Below are 20,850 nucleotides of genomic sequence, written 5' to 3'. Positions count from 1 at the left end.
GATGAGTCAAAACCAAAGAAAGCAGTTTGCATTTTATTGTTATTGGGCATTTATAGCTTTATATCAAAATAGTCGCTGGGGCCCGTGAATCCCAACCACGCTGAGGTGGGCCACCTTTCCCATTATTTGCCGCCTCGCCCCTGGTTCCGGATCCCAGACAACTTACTCATTTGCACTGGGAACGTTTGACTCTCCCGGCTCCATTTCAGGATGGCCTTTCTGCAAACAAGGAGAATCGGCTCCACATCAGCACTGGGCAGATGGAGTTCCACATGCTTCTTCATCGCGACCTGCAGAGCTGCGTGCAGGGCCTGGGCTCCGTCCAGGTGCATTTCCCTGCAGACCTGGCTAGACAGAGTCCTGCAGGGGTGGAAATGCAGAGCCCATGCTACATTAGCCACCTCGTGCTCTTCAAGAAGAACCCGTATCCAGGGGGCCATGCTCCTGGTCAGGTACAATATGGCGGGTGACTAGCCCCTTCCAATGACCACTTCCAGTGTGCAGTAATGATGCTTTGATGAGGAAGAAGGGACCAGGGTGGTGGGGCACCTGGGTGGCTCAGTCAGTTGAGCATCTGCCTTCAGCTCAGGCCATGACCTCAGGGTCCTGGGATCTCTGCTCAGCAGGGAGTCTGCTTCTCCCTCTGCCTCTGCTTCTCCTCCTGCGCATGCTCTCTCTCTCTCTCTTTTTCTCTGTCAAATAAATAAAATCTGAAAGAAAGAAAGAAAGAAAGAAGGAAAGAAGGAAAGAAAGAAAGAAAAAAAAGAAAGAAAAGAAAGAAAAGAAAGAAAAGAAAGAGAAGAAAGAAAGAAAGAAGAAAGAGAAAGAAGAAAGAAAGAAAGAAAGAAACCATCTGAAGGACCCCAGGAATGGCAGGGAGCTGGGAGGGCAGAGCCCGGCATTTTCTGTGTGTTCCACACCCCCAGCCTGGCTCAAGTACCTGAAGTTGTCTGATGAATGAATGCACCAATTAATGATGGGCAGCTTCTTTTGGTAACAAACGCTCATCTTATAGAACATTGACCTTTTATTATTTTTGTAGGGAAATAGAAATGGTTAGCCAGCATATGAAAATCATATGAAATGGTTAACCCGCATATGAAAATCAGACTAACGAGCAGTAAGGAAATAGAAATGAAAATGCTTTTTTAGTGCGCAGCAGTGCAGTTGTTTAAAGAGACTCACCTGTGTGGAGGTGCAGCAAACGGGCATCCGAGATGTGTGCTCCCTGAGCGGTGCTCCCCGAGCAGTGCTCCCGAGATGCTTCAGACACCGGACCTGCTGCTGTACTTGCAGGAACCTACAGAGGAGATGAGCAAAGACTTACTCAAAGCAAGATGTGTAGCTTTATTAATTCAAAACAACATGGTTCATGATAACCCAAATGGAGTTGTACCTGCATGTTCAACGGGGGCCCAGCTCACTGGTGATTTAAGTGAATTATGATCATCTATATATAGCCAGTTAATGATGTCAGCCGGGGAATTTTAGTGACTTTAGAAGCTTTTATGCAAAAAATGCAGAACGTGCATTGTGTGCCGCATATGTAGCTGGCACATAGAGATGGTTTCAGATGTGGCGTCCCCAGACGGGTTCTCTGAGCGAAGGTGTTCTAGACCCCTTTCTGTCCCTTCCTGATTGTCTGTGATCTGCCGCTCTTTCTTTCATATGAGCTTTCCAAGTAAATAGCAAGACTACCGGGGCACCTGGGTGGCTGTTTGTTAAGCATCTGACTCCTGATTTAGGCTCAGGTTGTGATCTCATGGTCCTGAGATCTTGCCCTGCGTCAGGCTCCACAGTCAGTGGGGAGTCCGCTTGGGATTCTCTCTCCTCTGCCCCTCCCCCCTCAGTTAAAAAACAAAATAACAAAACTGCTTTAGAGACTAAAAATTATCAAGGTAGTGAGAGTGATCATCCAAGGGCAGCATGGCGTCCCCCAATCCTGCCATTCTAACCAGCTAAAGGAGCCGCGTTTTTCTGCACTGCCCCCTACCATCAGGTGCCCAGCATGGCCCACGGGAGGGGTGTGACTGCTGGCCCCCCGCTCCTAGGCACTCTTGTCTCCGCAGATTGGCCAGGTAGTCGCCCCGTCCCTGTTCAGCTGCTCCAGCAGGAGACCCATCAGCAGGTGGCGGCTGAGGGAGCCCATGACCGTGGAGTTCAGGGCGGAGGATGGCCTGGTGAGGGGTCTTTCCAAGCTGCCCTGAGTTCATGCAGACCGCGCTGGCTGGCTTTTCCTGCCTTTGCTGACCTTGCTTTCCATTTGGGGACAGGAAAATAGAAATAAGACGACGTTTGTGCTGCTCCGGAATAGAGTGAATATTCATCAGTTCATCGGGCATTCGGCAAACCCCCAGGAATCTCTGCACATAAGGATAGAATTTTCTAGGCCTGTTTTGAGAGCTTTCCCGGTCATGGTGCTGGTAAGGTGTGTTGTGGGGGGACCGCCACCATGGAAGCCAGATGGCAACAAGAATGACAACATGATTCATGATAATTGTGAACATCTCGTGAAAACCAGGGAGTGAAATTCACTTTCCATGCTGTCCTGAGGCTCGTGGTCCAACGAAATTATGGGACATACACTTGCTTGGGGAGGAAGCTTCCTGCCTTGTTTCCCTGAGATTGGATTCCTGCCCACTGAGCTTGTTAGAGTAAGAAACACCTGAGTGTCGGTGACAACACCAGGGGCCTCGTTTGGAATCCAGTGCTCTCTCCCAGTATAGACCTGGGCCCGAATTCTATTTTTTATTTTTTTTAAAGAAAAAATTGTGTCAGGTGATGTGTCAGAGGAGACTCAATAAATGAACCCTGTTCCTCAACGGTGTTGAGTTGGTGAGGCTTGGGTAGGCCCATTTCACGAACAGATCACAAGGGAGCCCTGAATAAATGGCCACTTGGGAAGGTTTTTTGGAATCCTGCATCAACAGTGTCACCGGAAGCCACCGGCTCTGGGACTTCGTGGTCCGTCTGGATGGGCCCGGGTTCTGTTAGATCATCTCTCCTCCCCGTGGGCTGGGTCCTCCCTCTGTCCCACTGCCCTGCTTGGGTGGGGCCCTCAGCCAGGTGGCCTTCTGCAGGGGGATGTCTACACCGCGTGCACCATGGTCTCCCTGTGTATCGTTGGCTCCGCCCTTCTGCCACATGGGCCGAACCGTTATTGGGAGCAAATCTCTTTTCTCCTTTGGGTTTTCCCTTAATTCTTTAGGTCACGCAGGTAAAAGGTCAGTTGGTTCTGACCAGGTTCTCAATGACTGCGTGGGGCTCACTGTCCCCCACCCTCCTGTTCGGGCTGCTCGCAGTTACTGCGAGGAGGTAACTAGGACCAGCAAGTGCATCTGCCTCAGCGCCCGCCTTCCCGAGTGTGCGGAGCAGTACCGTGTTATTCCCACAGGCTGTGCCATTTGTGTTTCGGACTGAAGGTTTTCTCCTGTAATGAGTGAGGAGGGACAGTGTCGTGTGGCTCTTATCGAAAGCCCAGTGGTGCCGTGGAGTCCCGGCCTGTGTCCTTGTCATCAACAGGGTGTTTTGCTCAAAATCCTATGACTAAAGTCTTTGGGAGGAAAAAGCAAAACAGAACTAGACACTGTTGCATTGTTTTTCCATCCTAGGTTCTCTGAGAAACCTACTCCTTCTGATTTTCTCGTGAGGAATGTCTACATCTGGGATAAGCAGACGGTGCATGTGTATGTACCTGCTGGTCCTCCGAGAGGTCAGTGGACAAGGTCCCATATGTTTATTTTCATTTTGTTACAGATTTTATTTATTTATTTGAGAGAGAGAGAGAGAGAGATTGAGTTTGAGCCGGGAGGGGCAGAGGGAGAGAGGAAGAATCTGAAGCAGATGCTGCACCGAGCGCGGAGCCCGACGTGGGGCTCGATCCCATGACCTGAGCCGATCACGACCCGAGTTGAAACCAAGAGTTGGACGCTTAACCAACTGCACCCCCCAGGTGCCCATAATTTGTAGTCGTCCATGTGATGACGAGAGCTGTTAGAAGGGATGCACGGAGAGCGGTGTCTTTCTTCACTCGTAGTGGAGACAGGAAGCCGCGTCAGAGCAGGTGGCCCATCTCGGCGCAGCCCGACCGCAGTCACCTCTGCACCGCATCAGCACTCCATTCTGGCCAATTTGGTGGACCTTCCCCAGCCCCCAAGACCTCCCTGCTGGCTGCTCCTCTGGCATCTGTGTTTGCCTCTCTCGTTTGCCACTCTGCCACCCGGCGTCAGGGGCCTGACTCGAGGGCCTCCCTGCAGCTCCCGGGCCCCTCCCAGCCCTCACTGGGGTCTCTGTTCTCCCCCAAAGGCAAGAAATGGGTAGCGTGCTTCAGGGGTCCACACGGCATAAACACACAGGTCGGGCTGATTCTGCAGGCTGTGGTCCTTGCTCGGGGATTGGCTTCCGACTGAGGCCCCTGTCTCCTGTCTCTTCATTTGTATGGGATGTGACTCTTTTCCTCTGAGAACCGGTCACTCTGAGCTCTTGGTTTCTTTTTAAAATGGACAAATCTGTTATCAAATTCAGATTCTCAATGGCAATTTATTTTTTTAAAGATTTTATGTATTTATTTATTTATTTAGAGAGAGTGAGTATGAGCAGGGGGAACGGCAGAGGTAAAGAGTATCTTCAAGCCGAGTCCCCACTGAAGCACGGAGCCCAATGCAGGACTCGGTTCCAGGACCCTGAGATCATGACCTGAGCCAAAGGCAGCCACTTAACCACCCGTTTCTTTTTGTCAGGTTTTACTTTCCTTTCTTAGAATACATTGTCCTGAGTACATGGTCAAAAATTACTTGAATTAATTCTTTTCGGTGTAGACTTCCGCTGACAGTTTTATGGACTATTGGGTTTACTGTTTTTTCTAAATATGTTTAATATGAAGCGTTACTGTTCTCCATTTGCTTTTTCTGTTTGTTTGTTTTTAAGATTTTTTTTATTTTTAAGTTATCTCTAACCCCCCAACATGGGACTCGAACTCACAACCTGGAGATCCAGAGTCATGTGCCCCACTGACTGAGCCAGCCGGGCGCCCCTGATCTCCATTTGTTTTTATCTAATTTTTTAAAAATATGTGAGACATTTCTATTGCTCAAATGTCTAAGCCTTACTAAAAATGTAGATACTCAGGGGCACAGGAAGTGTCTAGATGCAGTATTCTAGGGTCGAATGGTAAACGTGTGTGCAGTTTCCGTAAATATTGCCAAACTCCGTGCCCCCCCCACTATGAGCATAGGGCCTGTTTCCCCACAGCTTTGCCAACAGAATGTTTTCAAGATTTTGAATTTTGCCAGATGGATATTTGAGAAATGGTAGTTTTAATATGCAATTTATGTTGTGATTTGAGCATTTTTTTCATACATTTAAAGGTCATTACCTACTTTTTTTTTGGTGAACTGTTCATATACATCCATTTCTCTCTTGGGTTTATTTTTTCTTGACTCCTAGAGTTTCCGACTTTGTTTTTTGCTTTTGCTTTGCAAAATCTTTTTGTAAAAAATAGTATTTATCAACTTTTTAAAAATTACTCTTAGATTGTGAGTCCTTGTTAGAAATTCATTCCTTATAAGCCCAGGTTATGAGAGAAAATCATTCATATTTATGTTTTCTTTTTGTGTCTGCACGGTTCCATGTGTGTTTACATTTAAATCTCTGATTGGTGCTTATTACTGTAGGTGGCATGAGATACAGATCTGATTTCCTGTTTTTACAAGTGGTTAGTAGCTAATTGTCACAACATCACTCATTAAAAAATCTTAGGGGAATGGGGCGCCTGGGTGGCTCGGTCAGTTGAGTGTCCTAAGTCTTGATTTTGGCTCAGGTCATGATCTCAGGGTCGTGGGATCGAGTCCCGCTTCGGGCTCTGCTCTCAGAGGGGAGTCTGCTGGAGATTCTCTCTCCCTCTGCCTCTGCCCTCCCCCGCCCACCTCTCTCTCAAATAAATAAATAAATCTTAAAAAAAAGTCTTAGAAATTTTAAATAAATGGAATGTTAAATATTTTTACTTCTAAACATAAAAAGTTACCCACAAGTGGTAGGCTAACAACACACAGCCACTGCGTTGTCCTTGTGGGGACCGCTGCAGACCCAGGACTGGCAGCTGGCTGATGGGGCCAAGGAGAAGCAGGAAGGGGTTGTGTGGAGCTGGGGAAGCTGCCTCCTGGGTCTTGTGTCTCCCGGGCAGGGGGCTGGCCCATTCCGGGTGTCCAGAGGGACCTGGAATATAGGCAAACGTATCCAACACTCTGCCAGCCCCCATGAAAATCGGCAGCGGGGAGCCTGCCTGGACCCATTTGGCTCGCAGTTTACATGCCCTGGGAGAGGAAGCACCAGATGGCCCCTCCCCTGGCCCACTGCCCACTGCTCTGGCCGCCTGGGAATGCATTATGCCTTTCTGCAAACTTCAGGTGTATTTATTTTTTCTCTTTTTAGACACCAGCTTGGGATATTTATCCTTACTAGACGCTGACTATGACAGAAGCCCTCCGAACAAATACTTCGCGCAGGCAGTGAACTACACGGTGCATTTCCAGTGGGTCCAGTGCCTCTTCTGGGAAGCGAGAGAGTGGAAATCTGCAAGCTTCTCTCCACAGCCAGGAGCGTCTCCAGAAAAAGTGACCTGCAGGTACAGACGTACTGTTGAAGACAAACTCGAGACTTTTAGAGGCTGACTGCATTTTCTTCTGCGCGGGGCTGGGTGCCTGAGCCTCCCTGGCCATGGGTCCCTGTGAAAACGGCAACAGTACCTGGTGCTTGCGCCCCTCCCCATCTGCAGCCTGGCTCTCCCTGGGCTGCAGCCTCTAGGAGAGCAGGGGCTGGCTTTTCAGGGCTCACCCCTGAGGTGACAGCTGTAGTAGGTGTCCCCCGATGTCTGTTGAACCACACAGTGGGTGTCTGGTTGGTGGCCGCACGTCCACTCGCAGTGGGGCTGGGCTTACGCCTGCCGGCCTCTGGGCTGAGCAGGACCATGCACAGTGTGGACACTGAGCCATCTGCACGAAGTTATATTTACTAGAACCTGTCCCCCTTTCTGCCCCTCCTTTAACCCATGCACGCGGCACTGTAGACTGCCGGCACACGTTTGGCGTCCTAACCCGCGTCTCCTTCCTGTAGCTACGACCGCCTTGTGCCCGTCTCTGTCGCAAGAAGAAACCTGAACACCAGTTTTTCAGTGAGTGACGTTTCCAAGTGGCAGAGGTGAGTTTCGCTTTGTAGATCACAGTGGGGTCACGCGGGATGCCCACGTGTCATCCCGCAGATGCCAGAAACCCATGTCACCTGTTACTGGTTTGCATTTTGGAATCTTTTCTGTCTGTACCTACATCCGCAGACAGGAGATGCAAAAACACGAGAAAGTCAACATACTTTCCATCAAGCTCAGCTTTGGCTCATGAACCTGGTCAGTCGGCACTCACTGGGTCATTCTCGTCAATGAGGACACAGTGGTTTGCCCATCCTGATTTATGCATATTCATAGCTCCCTCTTTCTCTTCAAAAGTGTCCCATTTTATCGTATTATTATTATTTTTAAAGTTTATTTATTTAAGTCATCTCTACACCCAACATGGGGCTCAAACTCATGACCCTGAGATCAAGAGTCACACGCTCTTCCAACTGAGCCAGCTGGGCGCCCCCAAAGTGTCCCATTTTAGATAAGAGATTTCAACTCAAGCTTATTTCTGTGGCCACTCTTTTACCTGGAACAGGTGTATTTGGATTCTGAACTGTGGGTTAGTAGAGGGTGCGCTTGTGCGGGCAGGAGCCCTCCACCCGGTCACCCACATGGAGCACTGACCGGACTTGGCCACAGCAGGCACTGAGTGGGTGTTTGCTGGATGAATGTCCGTGGCAGGGTCTGCATTTCCTGGTGTGCGTTGGGTCTCTCTCACGTTGATGTAATGGGGAACTCTACCCCATACCTTATTATTTAATCGATCATCAAAGAGTTGATTGCTTTGTAGACCAGTAAGTGGATTACTGACACCACATGTGCTGGTGACAGTGAGGTCACCAGGAATCCAGTGAGTGGGACTCAGGACAGCTGTTCAGCTGTGGTTTTAGATATGACTTGGGTGGGAGGACAAACCGTCAGGAGAGGGATAGCCCTTGGGACACCCAGATAGAAGGCAACACCTCGAGTCAGGCAGGGGCAGGTGCATTCTGGGAGGACAGCATCCTTGCAAAGCACCTGCCTGCCCTTTGAAACCCTGTCAGAATCCCATAAGACTCTAGGTTAGGGTCCTGGCACTAGTGACTGGAAGTGGACCCCACTCTGTGGGTCTGGAGTGTTCGGTGACTCCCCAGCCCCAGGCAGCGAGGGCCAGGTGCAGTGGGGAGCAGGCCGCCGAAGCACACAGGGCGGGAGGGATGGGGCAGTTAGGCACGGTCGCCGGGAGGGAGGCAGCGTCCATTATGCCCACATATCGAAGCACTTTACAGACATCGTACTCCTGAGTCTTCATCGGAGCAGCGAGATCGGTGTTCTTGTCACGTTTCATCAAGAAAGCTCCTCAGAGAGAGGCCATGAGTGGCAGCACCACCCGGGCTTCAGATGCAGAAGCTGGTCTGTCACCAGGCGTCTCTGTCTGAGTCCCTGCTCCTGAGTCAGCCTCCAGCAGCTCCTCCCCTGAGGGGCTCAGACCCATCCTAACATGGGGATGACAGAGGCCACGCCATGCCCTCCACCCTGTCCTTCTTGGCCTTCCCCGTAAGAATCTACTTTCTCCTCCCAGTTACAAGACAGACAAGCATTTACAAACATATCAGTGAAGACCAGCAGAGGCCTCTGTGTGTGTGTGACTGTGCATGCGAGTGTGTGAGCATGAGCCAGTGGGGGGGGGGGGGGCATTGGTTAGTCTTTGCCTGACGGTTTGTTTTCATAAGTTACCATTTATTCCCCTCCTTTCATTTACAGACACCCAGAGAACCTGCTTCCCAGTATTTTGGTGGTTGTTTTTACGATTCTTTATGCACTTCTGGTTACTAAAAGCAGACGTGTAGATCGTCACGAGAAGAAGAAAGCTGGTTACATTTTTCTGCAAGAAGGTGCTCCCCCCGGCCACCAGCTGTATGCGGTTGTCGTGGACACGGGCTTCCGGTCTCCTGCCCGCTGTAGTGCCAAGGTGAGCGGGTCATCCTGGGACTCGCACTTTGTGGTGTGCAAGGCTGTGGATGGTGGGAGTGACAGCCCCACACACACCCTGTGTGGAGACTGGCCTTCCCAGCTGCCCCATGTTCCTCCATCCAGAGTGGGGGGCTCCTCTCCACCTCGTGCACACCCGTGCGAGCCCTCCCCGCCCTCAGGGCTGCCCCCTCGAACCTTTGTCTCTCTCCACCTTCTCCGTGGAGAGCAGCCCGCGTGTCCAGCCCCACGTGAGGAGAAGGACCGATGGATACATGGGGCAGATGGGCATCACGGGGGCAGCCCCATGGGAGGAGCAGGGGCCATTCCGCAAGATATTCGGGAACCGTGGCTTTCCCTGTGGAAAAAAGCACTATTAAACAACTCTACTTCACATTACACCCCAAAGCAGCTCCACAAGACTGGAGACTTACAGATTAAAACAAAATTTAGAAACCTCTCGAAGAAAATATGTGCTTTGCGATAGGGAAGGATTTTAAAAACTGGAAATAAATAAGGCACTTCCTTAAATGAACGATTGATCTTGTGTTTCTGGGCCACTGAAGCCACCCCACCGGGGAGGGGCGAGCCCCACGCGGCTGAGACTGTGTGTCTGCAGGGTGCCTCGCACACCCCAGTCATGGTCGCAGCCCCCTGGGCAGCCCTCAGGCCTCCCCGTGTCCCCTCTGAGCCGAGGAAGGAGGACGTGTCCACTGTCTGTCCACTTACTCCCGAGACAAGCTCGTGCCCTAGTGAATCCAAGTTGCCATCTGTCTTTTCTAGGTCAAACATGTAGAAATCCAGCCAACCTGGAAGGACAGGTGCTCCTTCCTGGGGCTCTCCTGGGGAAGTGTGGGAGGGGCCATCCAGGGATGGAGCAGGGTGTCCCCTTGGTCCCTCGGGGCCGGAAGGTTCTGGGAAGGCTGGGGGCTGGGAGACGGTACAAGGACTCCCCTTTCTGGCTCAGCGTAGTGTCCTGTGTCCAGGATCTCACACCTCCACCCTGTGTCTTTGTTTTGAGGTTTACATTGTTCTCTGTGGTGAGAATGGGTTTTCAGAACCCAGAGAACTCTACTGTCCAGAGAGGCCCCTGTTTGAAAGGAATTCCAGACATACTTTCGTCCTGAGGTGAGCGAGGCCCGTCCGAACCGTGTGGCCCTATCATGAGCCCAAGGAGGCAAAATGCACAATGTCACTGTCCAGTAAGGAGCGTCAGCTTGCACACGGACGGTCTTATAAAGTCGTTCGTGGTGCTGTCTGATGTAGATTCGTGCGGGAGCGAGGACGGGTGTTGGTTCACACGCTGCCGACACTCAAACGGCACGGATCCCGCTCAGCTAATTCAGGTCCTCCTAAATCGGGAAGAGCAAGGACACGTGGCCGTGCAAAGACCGTTCACTTGGGTGGGGAGGGATCACTGATCGGGCGTCCAAGCACCTGCCGGTTTCAGAAAATGTGGAGAAACTGCGCTAAATGCTTTCTCTCCTGGTGAACCTCGTGCACGGTCTGTATCGGTTCGGGCCCCATCTTCACTAAGAAGAGGTGAGCTCCAGACTTGTCCACGCTGGACACAGATGCGTGACGGAGCTGGAGTGCACGGGGTTCTGGGGAGCCTGCAGGCATGTGGGAGCTGGGTGTGGGGTCCACACCCCATGCTCCAAAGCAGCTCCGTAGGTCACTCTGCGTAGCGCGCATGTGCTGACACGTCCAAGGTGCCCCCAAGGGTGAGAATCAGGGCTGGGGCCGCCCTGCAGGGCCCCCCACTGCACAGACCCCGGCCTGACCACGGCTGCTGTGTGTGTCCTCAGCGCCCCCGCCCTGCTGGGCCCGCTCCGGAGCGTCCGTCTCTGGCACGACAGCTGTGGGCCCTCCCCGGACTGGTACGTGAGCCACATCATGGTGAGAGTGCTGGCCCCCGGGCATGGACGGAGCTCGCTCTTCCCCGCCGAGTGCTGGTTGGCGGCGAGCAGGCAGGATGGCCGCGTGCAGCGGGAGCTGGGCTGCCTGCGCCGGGGTCTTGGCTTCTGGAAGGTAGGTGATCAGCCAGCTGGCCGGCTGCAACACCAGCTCTGCTTCCCCCTGCAGCCGTTTGACTAACTGCACTAAAGTTAACCTCAAGGTGGCCGTGTCCTAAAGGATGCCACGAGCGAGCGAGCCTGCGGGCGAGAATGAATTCATTCCAAATCTCCCAATTTAGGAGGACCCTTGCCAGGCGTTACTACCGTGACGATTTTCCTGTAATAACATTCACGGAATTTACTGTTGCCTGTGGTCTGCGGAGTCCAGAGGGCCGCTAACTAAAGACGGGAGTGCCCTGTGTATCCTGAACCCCAAGATGACCAGTCAACAGTATGGGTGTGATCGGGGGCAGAGCAGCAAGGGATCAAGAAAAAAGACAAAATCACCTAAAACTCACAAACCACCCATGAAACTCGCTCTGCGCGTGCTCCAATCTCTCCCCATATGGGAGTGTTTGATCTAGTTGTGCCGACACTTACGTATTTTGTGCTTTCTAATGTATTATCTTCAAGAATATTCTTTAGAAACATCACTGAAGGGCCATGTTGGACGTTGTGATTCTCTTTAGTTTAGTTGTAGAAACACTTTGATGGGGGCTTTGTGTTTCCAGGGACCAGTTTCGCAAGCTGGTCTCAGACGGGCAGAGGCCAGTGAGGGCTGGCGTCCTCCCACGTCACCAGATCCTTCCTTCCAGTGTGTCTCTATCGCCACCCGTCATGGGTGCTGCCGATCGAGTAAGAAAATGATCACAGTGCATTGGCAATATGGAAATTCTTCAGCTCCCCAGAGCTGAATGCCTGGCTCAACCGGCACTTTCCTTAGATAATTATTCAAAATACAGTCACATTGTTTATTCTCCAGCTGTTTTGCTTGAGAACTTGTGCGGAGAAATCTGTAGTGTATTAGTCATAAGACCACCTGTGGGCCGGTCCATTGATATGAAGGTATAATTCTCATCTTAAAAGGGTTTTCCCTCGCTTTGCTTCTGTGTTCTGCTGCTCGTCACCGTTTTTCTAGAATAGCCTTGAGCACCGAGTGTTCCTTGAGTTGAACTGATCCTTTGGAACCCAGTGCGGTTCTGTAGGTAACATGCCGCCCACCATGTGGCTGATGCTGCAGGGCTACTGAGGACACCCAGGTGGCCCGGCATGCTCCAGGGCTGCAGTGTGCAAAAAGCCCAGTGAAAATGACCTGTGTTGCAGGGAACGTGCTGGGAACAGGGAGGGCTTGTAGACAGAGGCTCCAAAGAGAAGGGCGTGAAGACCTTCAAGGGTGAGACAGGAGAGGTGGAGGGACAGCTTGTCCCAGAGCTGCGGACGCCCCAGCGCAGGTCCAGGGCGCTGAGCACATGGTGGGTGAGGGTCTGCAGGGACCCAGCATCCGGCTGAGGAGCTAGCGACATCACCCAATCACTGCTTGCCCGCCAGGAGTTCTCGCCGTGGTACCAGCATCTCTCTTCTGGTCTGTTTCAGCTCCTGTATTCAAAGTTCACGGAGTATCTGGAGGATTTCCACGTCTGGACCTCCGTGTACAGCCAGCCCTCCCCCAGCAGCTTCCCGCACACAGCGCGCCTCACCGTTGCCTTTACCTTGCTGTGCGCGTATGCCTGTCTCACGGCCCTGCTCACGGTTGCAGGACAAGAACAGGTGGGGGGCACTGGATTCTCCTGGAAGTGGCTTCCAGTTCCCAGACCTGCCATGTGACACGTTCTCAGCCCAGGAATAAGCAAAAATGGCAGTCCTGGCAGAAAGGTTCCAAGCAGGGGGAGGGAGCCAGCTGTCTTGAGCACTGCAGAGGGGATGTTGGGCTGGATGGAGCCGGGGGGTCTGCTGGGTGGTGGGCTCAGGGTGAAGCCAGCACAGGCCTGCCGTCCCTGACCCCTGCCACGCAGAGCTCACGCCCGCCTCATGCCACGGAGTGTGACTTCTCCGGAGGGGTCAGCAGCCTGGACTGTCCCAGAGCACACTCCTGGATTTTTTTTTTTTTTTTAAGGTTGGCAGTTATTTCAAATTTTAAAAATCCTCTGGCCAGAAAAGACAGGGAAGAGTTCTGATGGCCACATTTGCCCTAGAGATGCCACTGGCAACTCCAGCCTCACCGTCACTTACAGGAGGGAGGTGAATTGTAAATCAGCACAGGCAGCAAGAGTGGGGACCCTGCCTTCCTATGGAAGCACAGCATGACTTTTGGGCTGTGGGGAAATAGTCCATTTTGCTTCTGTTGACAACCTCGTGGCCACTCATGGTCCCCCCAGTGGCTGGGAATGTGGTGAGGGGCTCTTTCCAGAAATGGTGTCCAGCAGAGAGCACAGTGTAGAGTATGTGTGAGAATAGTAACGGATTGGCAGAACCTTTAAAACAGAGTGACAGGTGCATGGAATTTGTAGGATGGTGATAAATCACACCAGGCAGCAAGAAGCTGAAAGGCTGGGTCCAGCTGGGACAGGAACGGGCCCGCGGTCCAAGAACCTGAACTCGCCCTCCCCCTGGGCTCGACCCTTTGTCTGATCTTCTCTGCTCACCAACGCGTCGGGGTTACGGACGCCTTCTCATCAGATTGTAGCAAGGACTCAGCCAGGGGCCCACGAGGCATGCCTGGGAGGAAGTGGGCACACAGAAAACGTTCATTCAATCTGGAAAATTGTGTATATTGGAAAAACAAAAGGATTCCTTGTGCATTGCCATTGTTTCCAAGGGTTCAGGGAGACAGGGCTTTGGTTAAACGCAGGGTACACGTTCACATCAAAGACCTTGGTGGCTACAGTGGATGCATTCCGGGTGCCTTGACCACTGCTTTCCTACAGCTCCCGTGGGCTCTCGGTGCCCCCGATGCCACCGCCGGGTCCTTCCAGACGGGTCTCCTGTGCACCCTGCTGGCTTCTCCCGGGGCACAGCTCTTGTCGCTGCTCTTGAGGCTCAGCCAGGTATGGGCAGCCCGTCCGTGTGCCCTGCTGTTCCGGGAACTCCCACATGGTGGGATGCCTGCCCCAAACAACCCCCTTCCTTCTGCAGGAAGCCAGCAGGCCCCTGAGAAGAGCGCCCTCGGAGGCAGCTCAGGGTAAGTGTGCATTTAAGAAAAGCCTGGAAGGTGTTTTCTGTTTGTTTACAAATCACAGCAACAGCAAATGATGAGGTCTCCCCAGTCCGACCCAGCTGGTCCTCTTCGAGAGGCCAGCTTGTGAAGGAGACCTCGGGTCTCCTGCTCCCCGTGTTCACTGCTGTTCACTGCTGTTCACTGCCAGGACAGACAGCTTCACTCCATCTGCGTGAAAGGGGCCGTGCAGCCCTCGCCCAGATGCCACATGGATGGGCCACACTGGCAGCCACGTCCTGGGTCTCAGGGAGGCCCGTCCTGGTGGGGCCTCAGGGAGGGCTATTTCCTGAAGGATGCTCTCTCCCAAAGAACCCTAGATCCCTCCTTTAATGTCTTAACCTGGACTCCGTTTAAATCAGGCCCTCACTCCCGGGGAAGGACGGCAGACGCCCAGAAGACGCACGAGGTAAATACAACTATGTTTCTCTGGTGTCTCCCTCGGCCATGGCCCGGACATGGCTGGTCGGGCCCAGGGGGAGACCCCACGCAGGGCAGGTCCTGCAGAGAGAGGGGGCTGCTCCCCAGGGAGTTCAAGGCCCACTGTCCGGAGTCCAAGTGGAGGCCACACGAGAAGGGGTGTGGTTGCTGGTCGGTGCGGACGTTTGGGGCACGCATGGGTCCTTGTGCTTTTGAATCTCCGCCTCCCCGCTGAGAGCTCCTGTCCTTCATGGGCACGCTGTCCCCAGGCGCGTGTCCAGGCCTCGGCCCCCTCTGCTCCCCTGCGTGGGGCTGCCTCTCTGCCCTTCCGCGGTGAGCCTCGCCCGCCCCCTGCTCGGGCTTCCGGAGGGCAGGTGGCACTGCTGTTGGCTGCAGCCGCCCCATCAATTCCCGCAGGCGCCCCACCACCCTCTGCGGATGCAAACGAGCTGGTCCCAGGGCTGCCCGTGCCTCCTCTCCAGAACCTTCCCCCCAGCCTGAGGCTTGCGGAGGTGCTGGCTCAGCTCCTGAGAAAGCTTGCAAGCTGTGCTGCGGAGGACACAATACAGCACGGAGAACTGTGGGTGCTGAGGTGTTAACCCCGTTCCCATGTTGTCTCTTCCAGTGTCACGGCCTCTCGGGGTGCCCCAGGGCCTGCAGGGGGGCAGTGGGTGGCCGGAGTGTGGGCTGTCCATCCCCAGAGCAGGAGACCTGCGGAGCTGACGCCGGCCAGCAGGCTCCGAGGGAGAAGGGGACCCGCGGCGCTGTCCATGTGCAAGGTGATATTGGGGCTGGGGGTGCAATGCTGGGCCCCTTCCTGTGTCCTGGGCCCCTGGGAGACACAGGGGCCGCACAGCGGGAGCTGGGTCCAATGAGGCTGGACACTCTGGTCACATGGACACCAGGCCCACCCGAAACAGCCCTGAGTTTTGCTCCAAAGTGCTGGCCATTTCTGCTGTATACTTACACGGGTTTGCTCACGTCTTCTAAAGTCAGGAATACACTCTTCACGTGCTGTGGAGTAGAGTGCCTAGCGACAGCCTCAGACGAGGCGGTAGCTCAGTGGAGAGCCAGCTGGGACGGGGCCCCCAGGGGGCAGCCAAGCAGCTGGTCAGTGTTGCCCAAGGGGGCCGTCCGGGGCCTGGCTGGGCAGGTGCACGTGGCTGTGGGGCCTGGGGCTGCGGGGTGCATGAGCAGTGTGCTTCCTGGCTCTAGGTCGCCCAGGTTCGGGCGCTGGCCGTGGACACTGCTCCACGGACCGCGGTTGGCGAGGCGGCACCGGTGTTGGGAGGCGGCCAGGTCTGGCTGGGCTGGTGCACACAGCACGCTACGTGCTGGGGCGTGGGGTATAAAATACCTGGTTTCTGTGTGCGGATGGGGCCTGGGGCCAGCAACCTGCCGTGCCGGTGCTGGCGGTCACACACCCAGGGAATGGAGACCTGCACCCGACAGCCCGGCACACGCACCCGGCCGGGAGGGAGCGGAGGAGAGCCAAGGGACTCGGGGGAGGTTCTCGACAAAGGACAGCACCTGGGCTCAGTGTCCCCTTTGTACGCCTAGCAAGTGTCTTTCCCCTGCCTCCTCCCGGGCGGGTGCTCCTGACTCCAAGTCAGCGTCAGCTGCCTTCTGCCTCTAGACGGGCCCTGGGGCGTCTTCCTATCCGAGCAATCGCCTGAGAAAGCAGAGCTCCATGGCCTCCTCTTGGAGACATGGGATGTGGCGGGGGACCCTCCGACTGTGTGCTCAACTCCAGAGAACTTACCCAGCAGAGCCCACGAGAGGCGGCTGCTGCCCACCTGCTCCTCCTCCTCTGTGTGGCTCTTCTCACCCTCCCCTTGCTCCTCCCTCCCCCCCTCTGCTCTTCTCCTGGTCCCTCCCCCCGCTCCTCCCCTTCCCTTTCCCCCACACTCCTCCCCACCCCTCCACTTCCTCCCTCCCCCTCCTTTATATGCACAATGAAAACTCTAAACTGTGGCCCAGGCACGGCATCATTTTGATGCAGAATGTTGAGTGTAAAAAGCACTCTGCCCTGAGAACGTGAGAGAGTGAGGCCCCTTTTCATCCAGGCTGAAGATGGTGGTACCTGCACGCAGCTGCCATGTAGACGCAGCTGCTCTGCACAGAATGCAGATCTGTTAACACCTTGCACGGGGTGTGTGCAGGGGTGCATGTACATATACAAGGAACTGGCTCGTGCGCTCAGAGGCCGGCTGGTCTGATGAAAGCTGGAGACCCAGGAGCTCCAGTGTTTCAGTTCAAGTCCAAAGACAGGAAAAGGCAGGTGTCCTGCTCAAAGGCCCTCAGGCAGGAGGAATTCTCTCTTACTCTGGAAGGTTGGCTTTTTGTCGTATACCAGCCTTCACCTGACTGGATGAGGCCCACCCACTGGGCAGGCAACCAGCTTTACTCTGTCCAGCCATTTACGTGTCCATCTCTCCAGAAGCCCCCTCATGGACACGCCCAGAATACTGGTCACCCAAATGTCTGCACACCCACGTCCCAGGCCCGCTGATAGAATTAACGACCGCATTCAGGTGGACAGAAGTGATGAGGCCTGTTACGGATACCTCTTCCTGCTCTCCTTTAGCCCCCAACAGCGGATTTCGAGGACTTGCTGAGCTTCGGTGGCCACGGGCTCTGTGGCCTTGGTCACGCTGCGCGGTGTGGGCCGTTTGCGGGATGGTTTCCGTGGCCTGTGGCTCAGGGACGGCGTTTCTGGGATACAGGTGAGCGGTCACGGTTTCAGATGTCCCCGGCTCTTTGGGTGGGAGAGTCTAGCACTTAGTAAAAACCTCCCTGCACTTCTGGGAATGCATTGGGTGGGCCCAGGTGGTCTATTGCTATTTTGGTCCTCATTTCTCCCTCCCACGCCCTGGGGGTGAGCAATCTGTGTACAAACCCCAAAGGGCCGCTGGGCCTGGCCGGCTCTGGGAAAGCAGCTCGGCCTGGATGGAGTCCCTGTGTCATGAGAGGCCACGGGACCCTCCCTCAGGAAGGAGGGAACCCGGTTGCAGAGCTCCCAAGAAGCTGGGCCTCAGGGTCAGGTGTGCTGGTGCGATTCGGGCTCTGTCCGTCCACACTGTGGCCTCACCATCTCGTTCCCGGGCAGCTCGGGCCCCCAGCGTCCCCGGGGCGGTCCAGCGTGGCTCCTGTGGGTCCAGGAGGGGCAGCTCTGAAACCAAGACGCATCCCTCTCCCCTGCCCCACCCCTCCCTCTCTTCAGATGCGCGAAATGACTCACACGATGATGGCTGATGGTGGGCACGTTGCTTAAAAAACAAACTCCTCTCCGTGACTCAGTTTGCTCAGCTGCGAAATGGGAAAATTCACAGGGTTTTAGGAGGAGCTAATGAAGTCCTCCGTGCCCGGTGCCTGGCACCTGCTCAGTGCTCTGCAGATGCAAACTTTGTTGTCGTTGTTGTAATTAAGCCCCCCACCCCCTCCGTGCTCTCCGCATCGCTGGGCTGGCTTTTCCTTTCTCTCTCACGCTCAGCGGCTTCACGGGGTTGACGCCCCTCGCGACAGACAGAACTCCCTCCGCTGGGCAGAAAGATGGGGTGCCTGGCTCACGGCCCCCTCCCCGCCTGCCGTCACGAGGACGCGGGCCCTTGGGTGTGGTGTCCCTGTGCGCGTGCAGGCGGGTGCTGACGGCCTCTCTCGGGGGGACAGGTTCAGCCCGACGCAGTGTGTGCGCTGGCTGCACCTGCTGACGCTGTCCGTGCTGTGCTGTGTTTTCATCTCGCAGCCGCTTCTGGTGAGCGGGGGGCCTCCTGTGGGCGCCACTCTGCGTCAGCCTGGGGCTGGGGCTGGGGCTGGGGCTCCACGTTCCTGTCGCATTATTACATTTCTTCATATTTTGACTGAGTGTGAGGAGAACCTGGGAGCCAGGCTGCCCACAGACACCTCCCAGGAAGGTGGGGGGGGGACCTCTTAAACCCCATTTTTCACTCGAGGACACGGAGCCTGGGGAACGGGGGGCCCGGGAATCCCAGGCAGGTGACACCAGCTTGTGCGGGATTGTGACCGGGAAGCAGGGACGTGGGGCAGTGACCGTGCACACATCGTCGGGTCTCTCCTTCCAGGTGGGCCTTGTGGCCGTGGGCTTTGCCTGGAGAAGGAGAGACGACCCGCACTTCTTCACCGAGTCTCTGCGCGCGGCCACCGAAGACCTGGACGCTGAGCTTGAGGAGCGAGCGAGGCCCCGCACGCGCCAGCATGCGAGCCCGATGGAGGAGGTGAGGCTGCCCTCCGTGCCCCATTCCAGCCCCATCAGGCCGATCGATCTGCACTTACTCTGTGGATTCAAATTCAATTGCATTCTAGAGTGTGATTTCATTTCTTATGCTCCTTTTTGTGCACGACACGATGGGTGAGCACACAGCATCCATTCCCTTCCCTCTACCCCCATCCCAGAGAAATCAGAGCATCGAGTACGTGAGCTTATTTTAAATTATTGAAGCAAAATGAGACCTAGAATTCTTGGCCACAGTTTTAGAAAACTCGTAAGTCATTTACATTTCTGTGGACCCACAAGAATTTCACTTCCTCCCCGCTTCCTTGTGGTGGTCAGTGGTCCCCATCGTGTGTGGGGTAGGCTGGGCAACAGGGAGGAGGAGAAAGGTCTCCGGCGGGGACACGCACAGGCTCAAGGCCACCTCAGTGCAGTGACCTGTGGCGGGCGCTGTGTCCTCGGGTGCAGTGAGCAGTGGTGGGCCGTGACCAAGGACGCATCCCAGGGTCCCGACAGTCAGACCACACCCCTCCCTTCTCCCCCCTGACTGCCATCCTTCCAAAGGTGGCCAGTGAGCTCCTAATGACTCCCCTCCTCTAAGCGACCTGTTGGCGCCCCCGGGACCCCGTCGGTGACAGTGACAGGAGCAGACTTCGTAAATGGCCCACTGCCCACCGGCCTGCTGTCGGTGGCCCGTATGAAGTGTCCCTGTCCCCAGCCCCAGGAGGCACGGACAGCGCCGCTGCTCCCTGGGCCTGGCAGGAGTGCCAGAGCTCCCCAGCTCACAGCACTGCCGTCCCCACAGATGTTGGCCGCCCGACAGCAAGCGCGCCGCCTGCGCTGGGCGCGTCCGCCGTCTGCAGCCCAGCTCAGCGTCATCAGGGAGAGGATGAGAAGAGAGACCCGCACCAGGGTGGCCCTGAGGTGGGTGGCAGCCGGCCAGGCCTTGCTCTTCTCCCACGGCCCCTGGGAGCGGGGTGTGCAGGTGGGGGCCCAGCTGCAAGGGAGGGGACACCAAGGGGACAGTGGGTCCAGAGACAGCAGGTCTGGAGGGAGGCTGAAGCCGCTCCTTCTGCATATGCTGCGCCCAAAAGTCTGGAAAATCCCACAAAAGTGAAAATGAGAAAAGCAGACAGAAGGGAATTGAGTAAAGTAAAGGTTAAAACACTAAAATGCAAAGCCCAACATCCTTCATATATGGACAGTGAAAGCCAGTAGAGGATTTGCCAAAAGACTCTTTAACGTGGCCAAGGAATAAAACACCACAAACACACGTGGGCATCACGTGAGAGGAAATGCACCAAACTTCCACAGGAGAAGTGTGCGCGGTCCTGAGAAGCACAAATGTCACTCGAACATCACGTGTTCTCCAGCTCTGTCTAAAATTGTGTCTGACTTCGACACAGTCCTGATCAAATGCCATTGGACCTTTCTTTTCTTCCTTCCGCTTCCCCTTCTTACTGGATCTGGTCAGTTACGAAGTCCCTTTAGAAGAACAGCCGCAGAGAGCCGGTCAGGAAGACCCGAGGCAGCGGAGTGAGTGGGGGCCTCGCCGTGCTGGACGTGCCTGCAGAGCACAGGCCTCTACTAAGGAGTGTGGCTCTGTGAACGAACAGAAGACAGCCCCGTGGGCCAGGATTGGAAATCCAGAACCAGACCCGAATACAAATGCCACGGTGCATGAGTCTATGACGGAGGCGTTATCTCAGCTCGTTGGGGAAAAGATGGAATTTTTAATAAGGAATAACTGAATGGGCATGAGGGTAGTGTAAAAAAACGAACGACCAGATGCTTTTGTCACAATGTACACAAGTTCATTCCACATGAATAAAGATTTAAATGTGAAAACAAAACCATACATGTCCCAGAAGAACATGCGTGTCAGTATATGACCTGTGGGCAGGGAAAACCTCCTGTGACTTAAAATCCAGGAACTAAAAGAGAAAACAAATTTGGTGACATGTAACTTGAA

At 54.7% G+C, this 20,850-nt stretch overlaps 1 protein-coding gene across 1 annotated transcript in view; it reads left to right on the top strand.

Annotated features, from left to right (window-relative positions):
- PKD1L1 (polycystin 1 like 1, transient receptor potential channel interacting) overlaps window positions 1-20,850 on the top strand; it is a 100,003-nt gene that overhangs the window by 42,943 nt on the left and 36,210 nt on the right. Inside the window, exons 21-38 of the mRNA XM_035723181.1 lie at window positions 210-452; window positions 2,070-2,180; window positions 2,274-2,428; window positions 3,612-3,712; window positions 6,430-6,622; window positions 7,111-7,194; window positions 8,912-9,119; window positions 10,140-10,246; window positions 10,927-11,149; window positions 12,610-12,783; window positions 13,941-14,060; window positions 14,149-14,194; window positions 14,590-14,636; window positions 15,273-15,426; window positions 17,235-17,373; window positions 18,317-18,401; window positions 18,730-18,882; window positions 19,684-19,802. Of these exons, the coding sequence (XP_035579074.1) occupies window positions 210-452; window positions 2,070-2,180; window positions 2,274-2,428; window positions 3,612-3,712; window positions 6,430-6,622; window positions 7,111-7,194; window positions 8,912-9,119; window positions 10,140-10,246; window positions 10,927-11,149; window positions 12,610-12,783; window positions 13,941-14,060; window positions 14,149-14,194; window positions 14,590-14,636; window positions 15,273-15,426; window positions 17,235-17,373; window positions 18,317-18,401; window positions 18,730-18,882; window positions 19,684-19,802 (2,462 nt within the window). The remainder of the gene's footprint in view (window positions 1-209; window positions 453-2,069; window positions 2,181-2,273; window positions 2,429-3,611; window positions 3,713-6,429; window positions 6,623-7,110; window positions 7,195-8,911; window positions 9,120-10,139; window positions 10,247-10,926; window positions 11,150-12,609; window positions 12,784-13,940; window positions 14,061-14,148; window positions 14,195-14,589; window positions 14,637-15,272; window positions 15,427-17,234; window positions 17,374-18,316; window positions 18,402-18,729; window positions 18,883-19,683; window positions 19,803-20,850) is intronic.

The sequence above is a fragment of the Zalophus californianus genome, chromosome 12, assembly GCF_009762305.2.
Source record: "Zalophus californianus isolate mZalCal1 chromosome 12, mZalCal1.pri.v2, whole genome shotgun sequence".
NCBI lineage: Eukaryota > Metazoa > Chordata > Mammalia > Carnivora > Otariidae > Zalophus > Zalophus californianus.
Note: the sequence above shows the minus strand (reverse complement) of the source record. Positions and strands in the feature narration are given on the sequence as shown.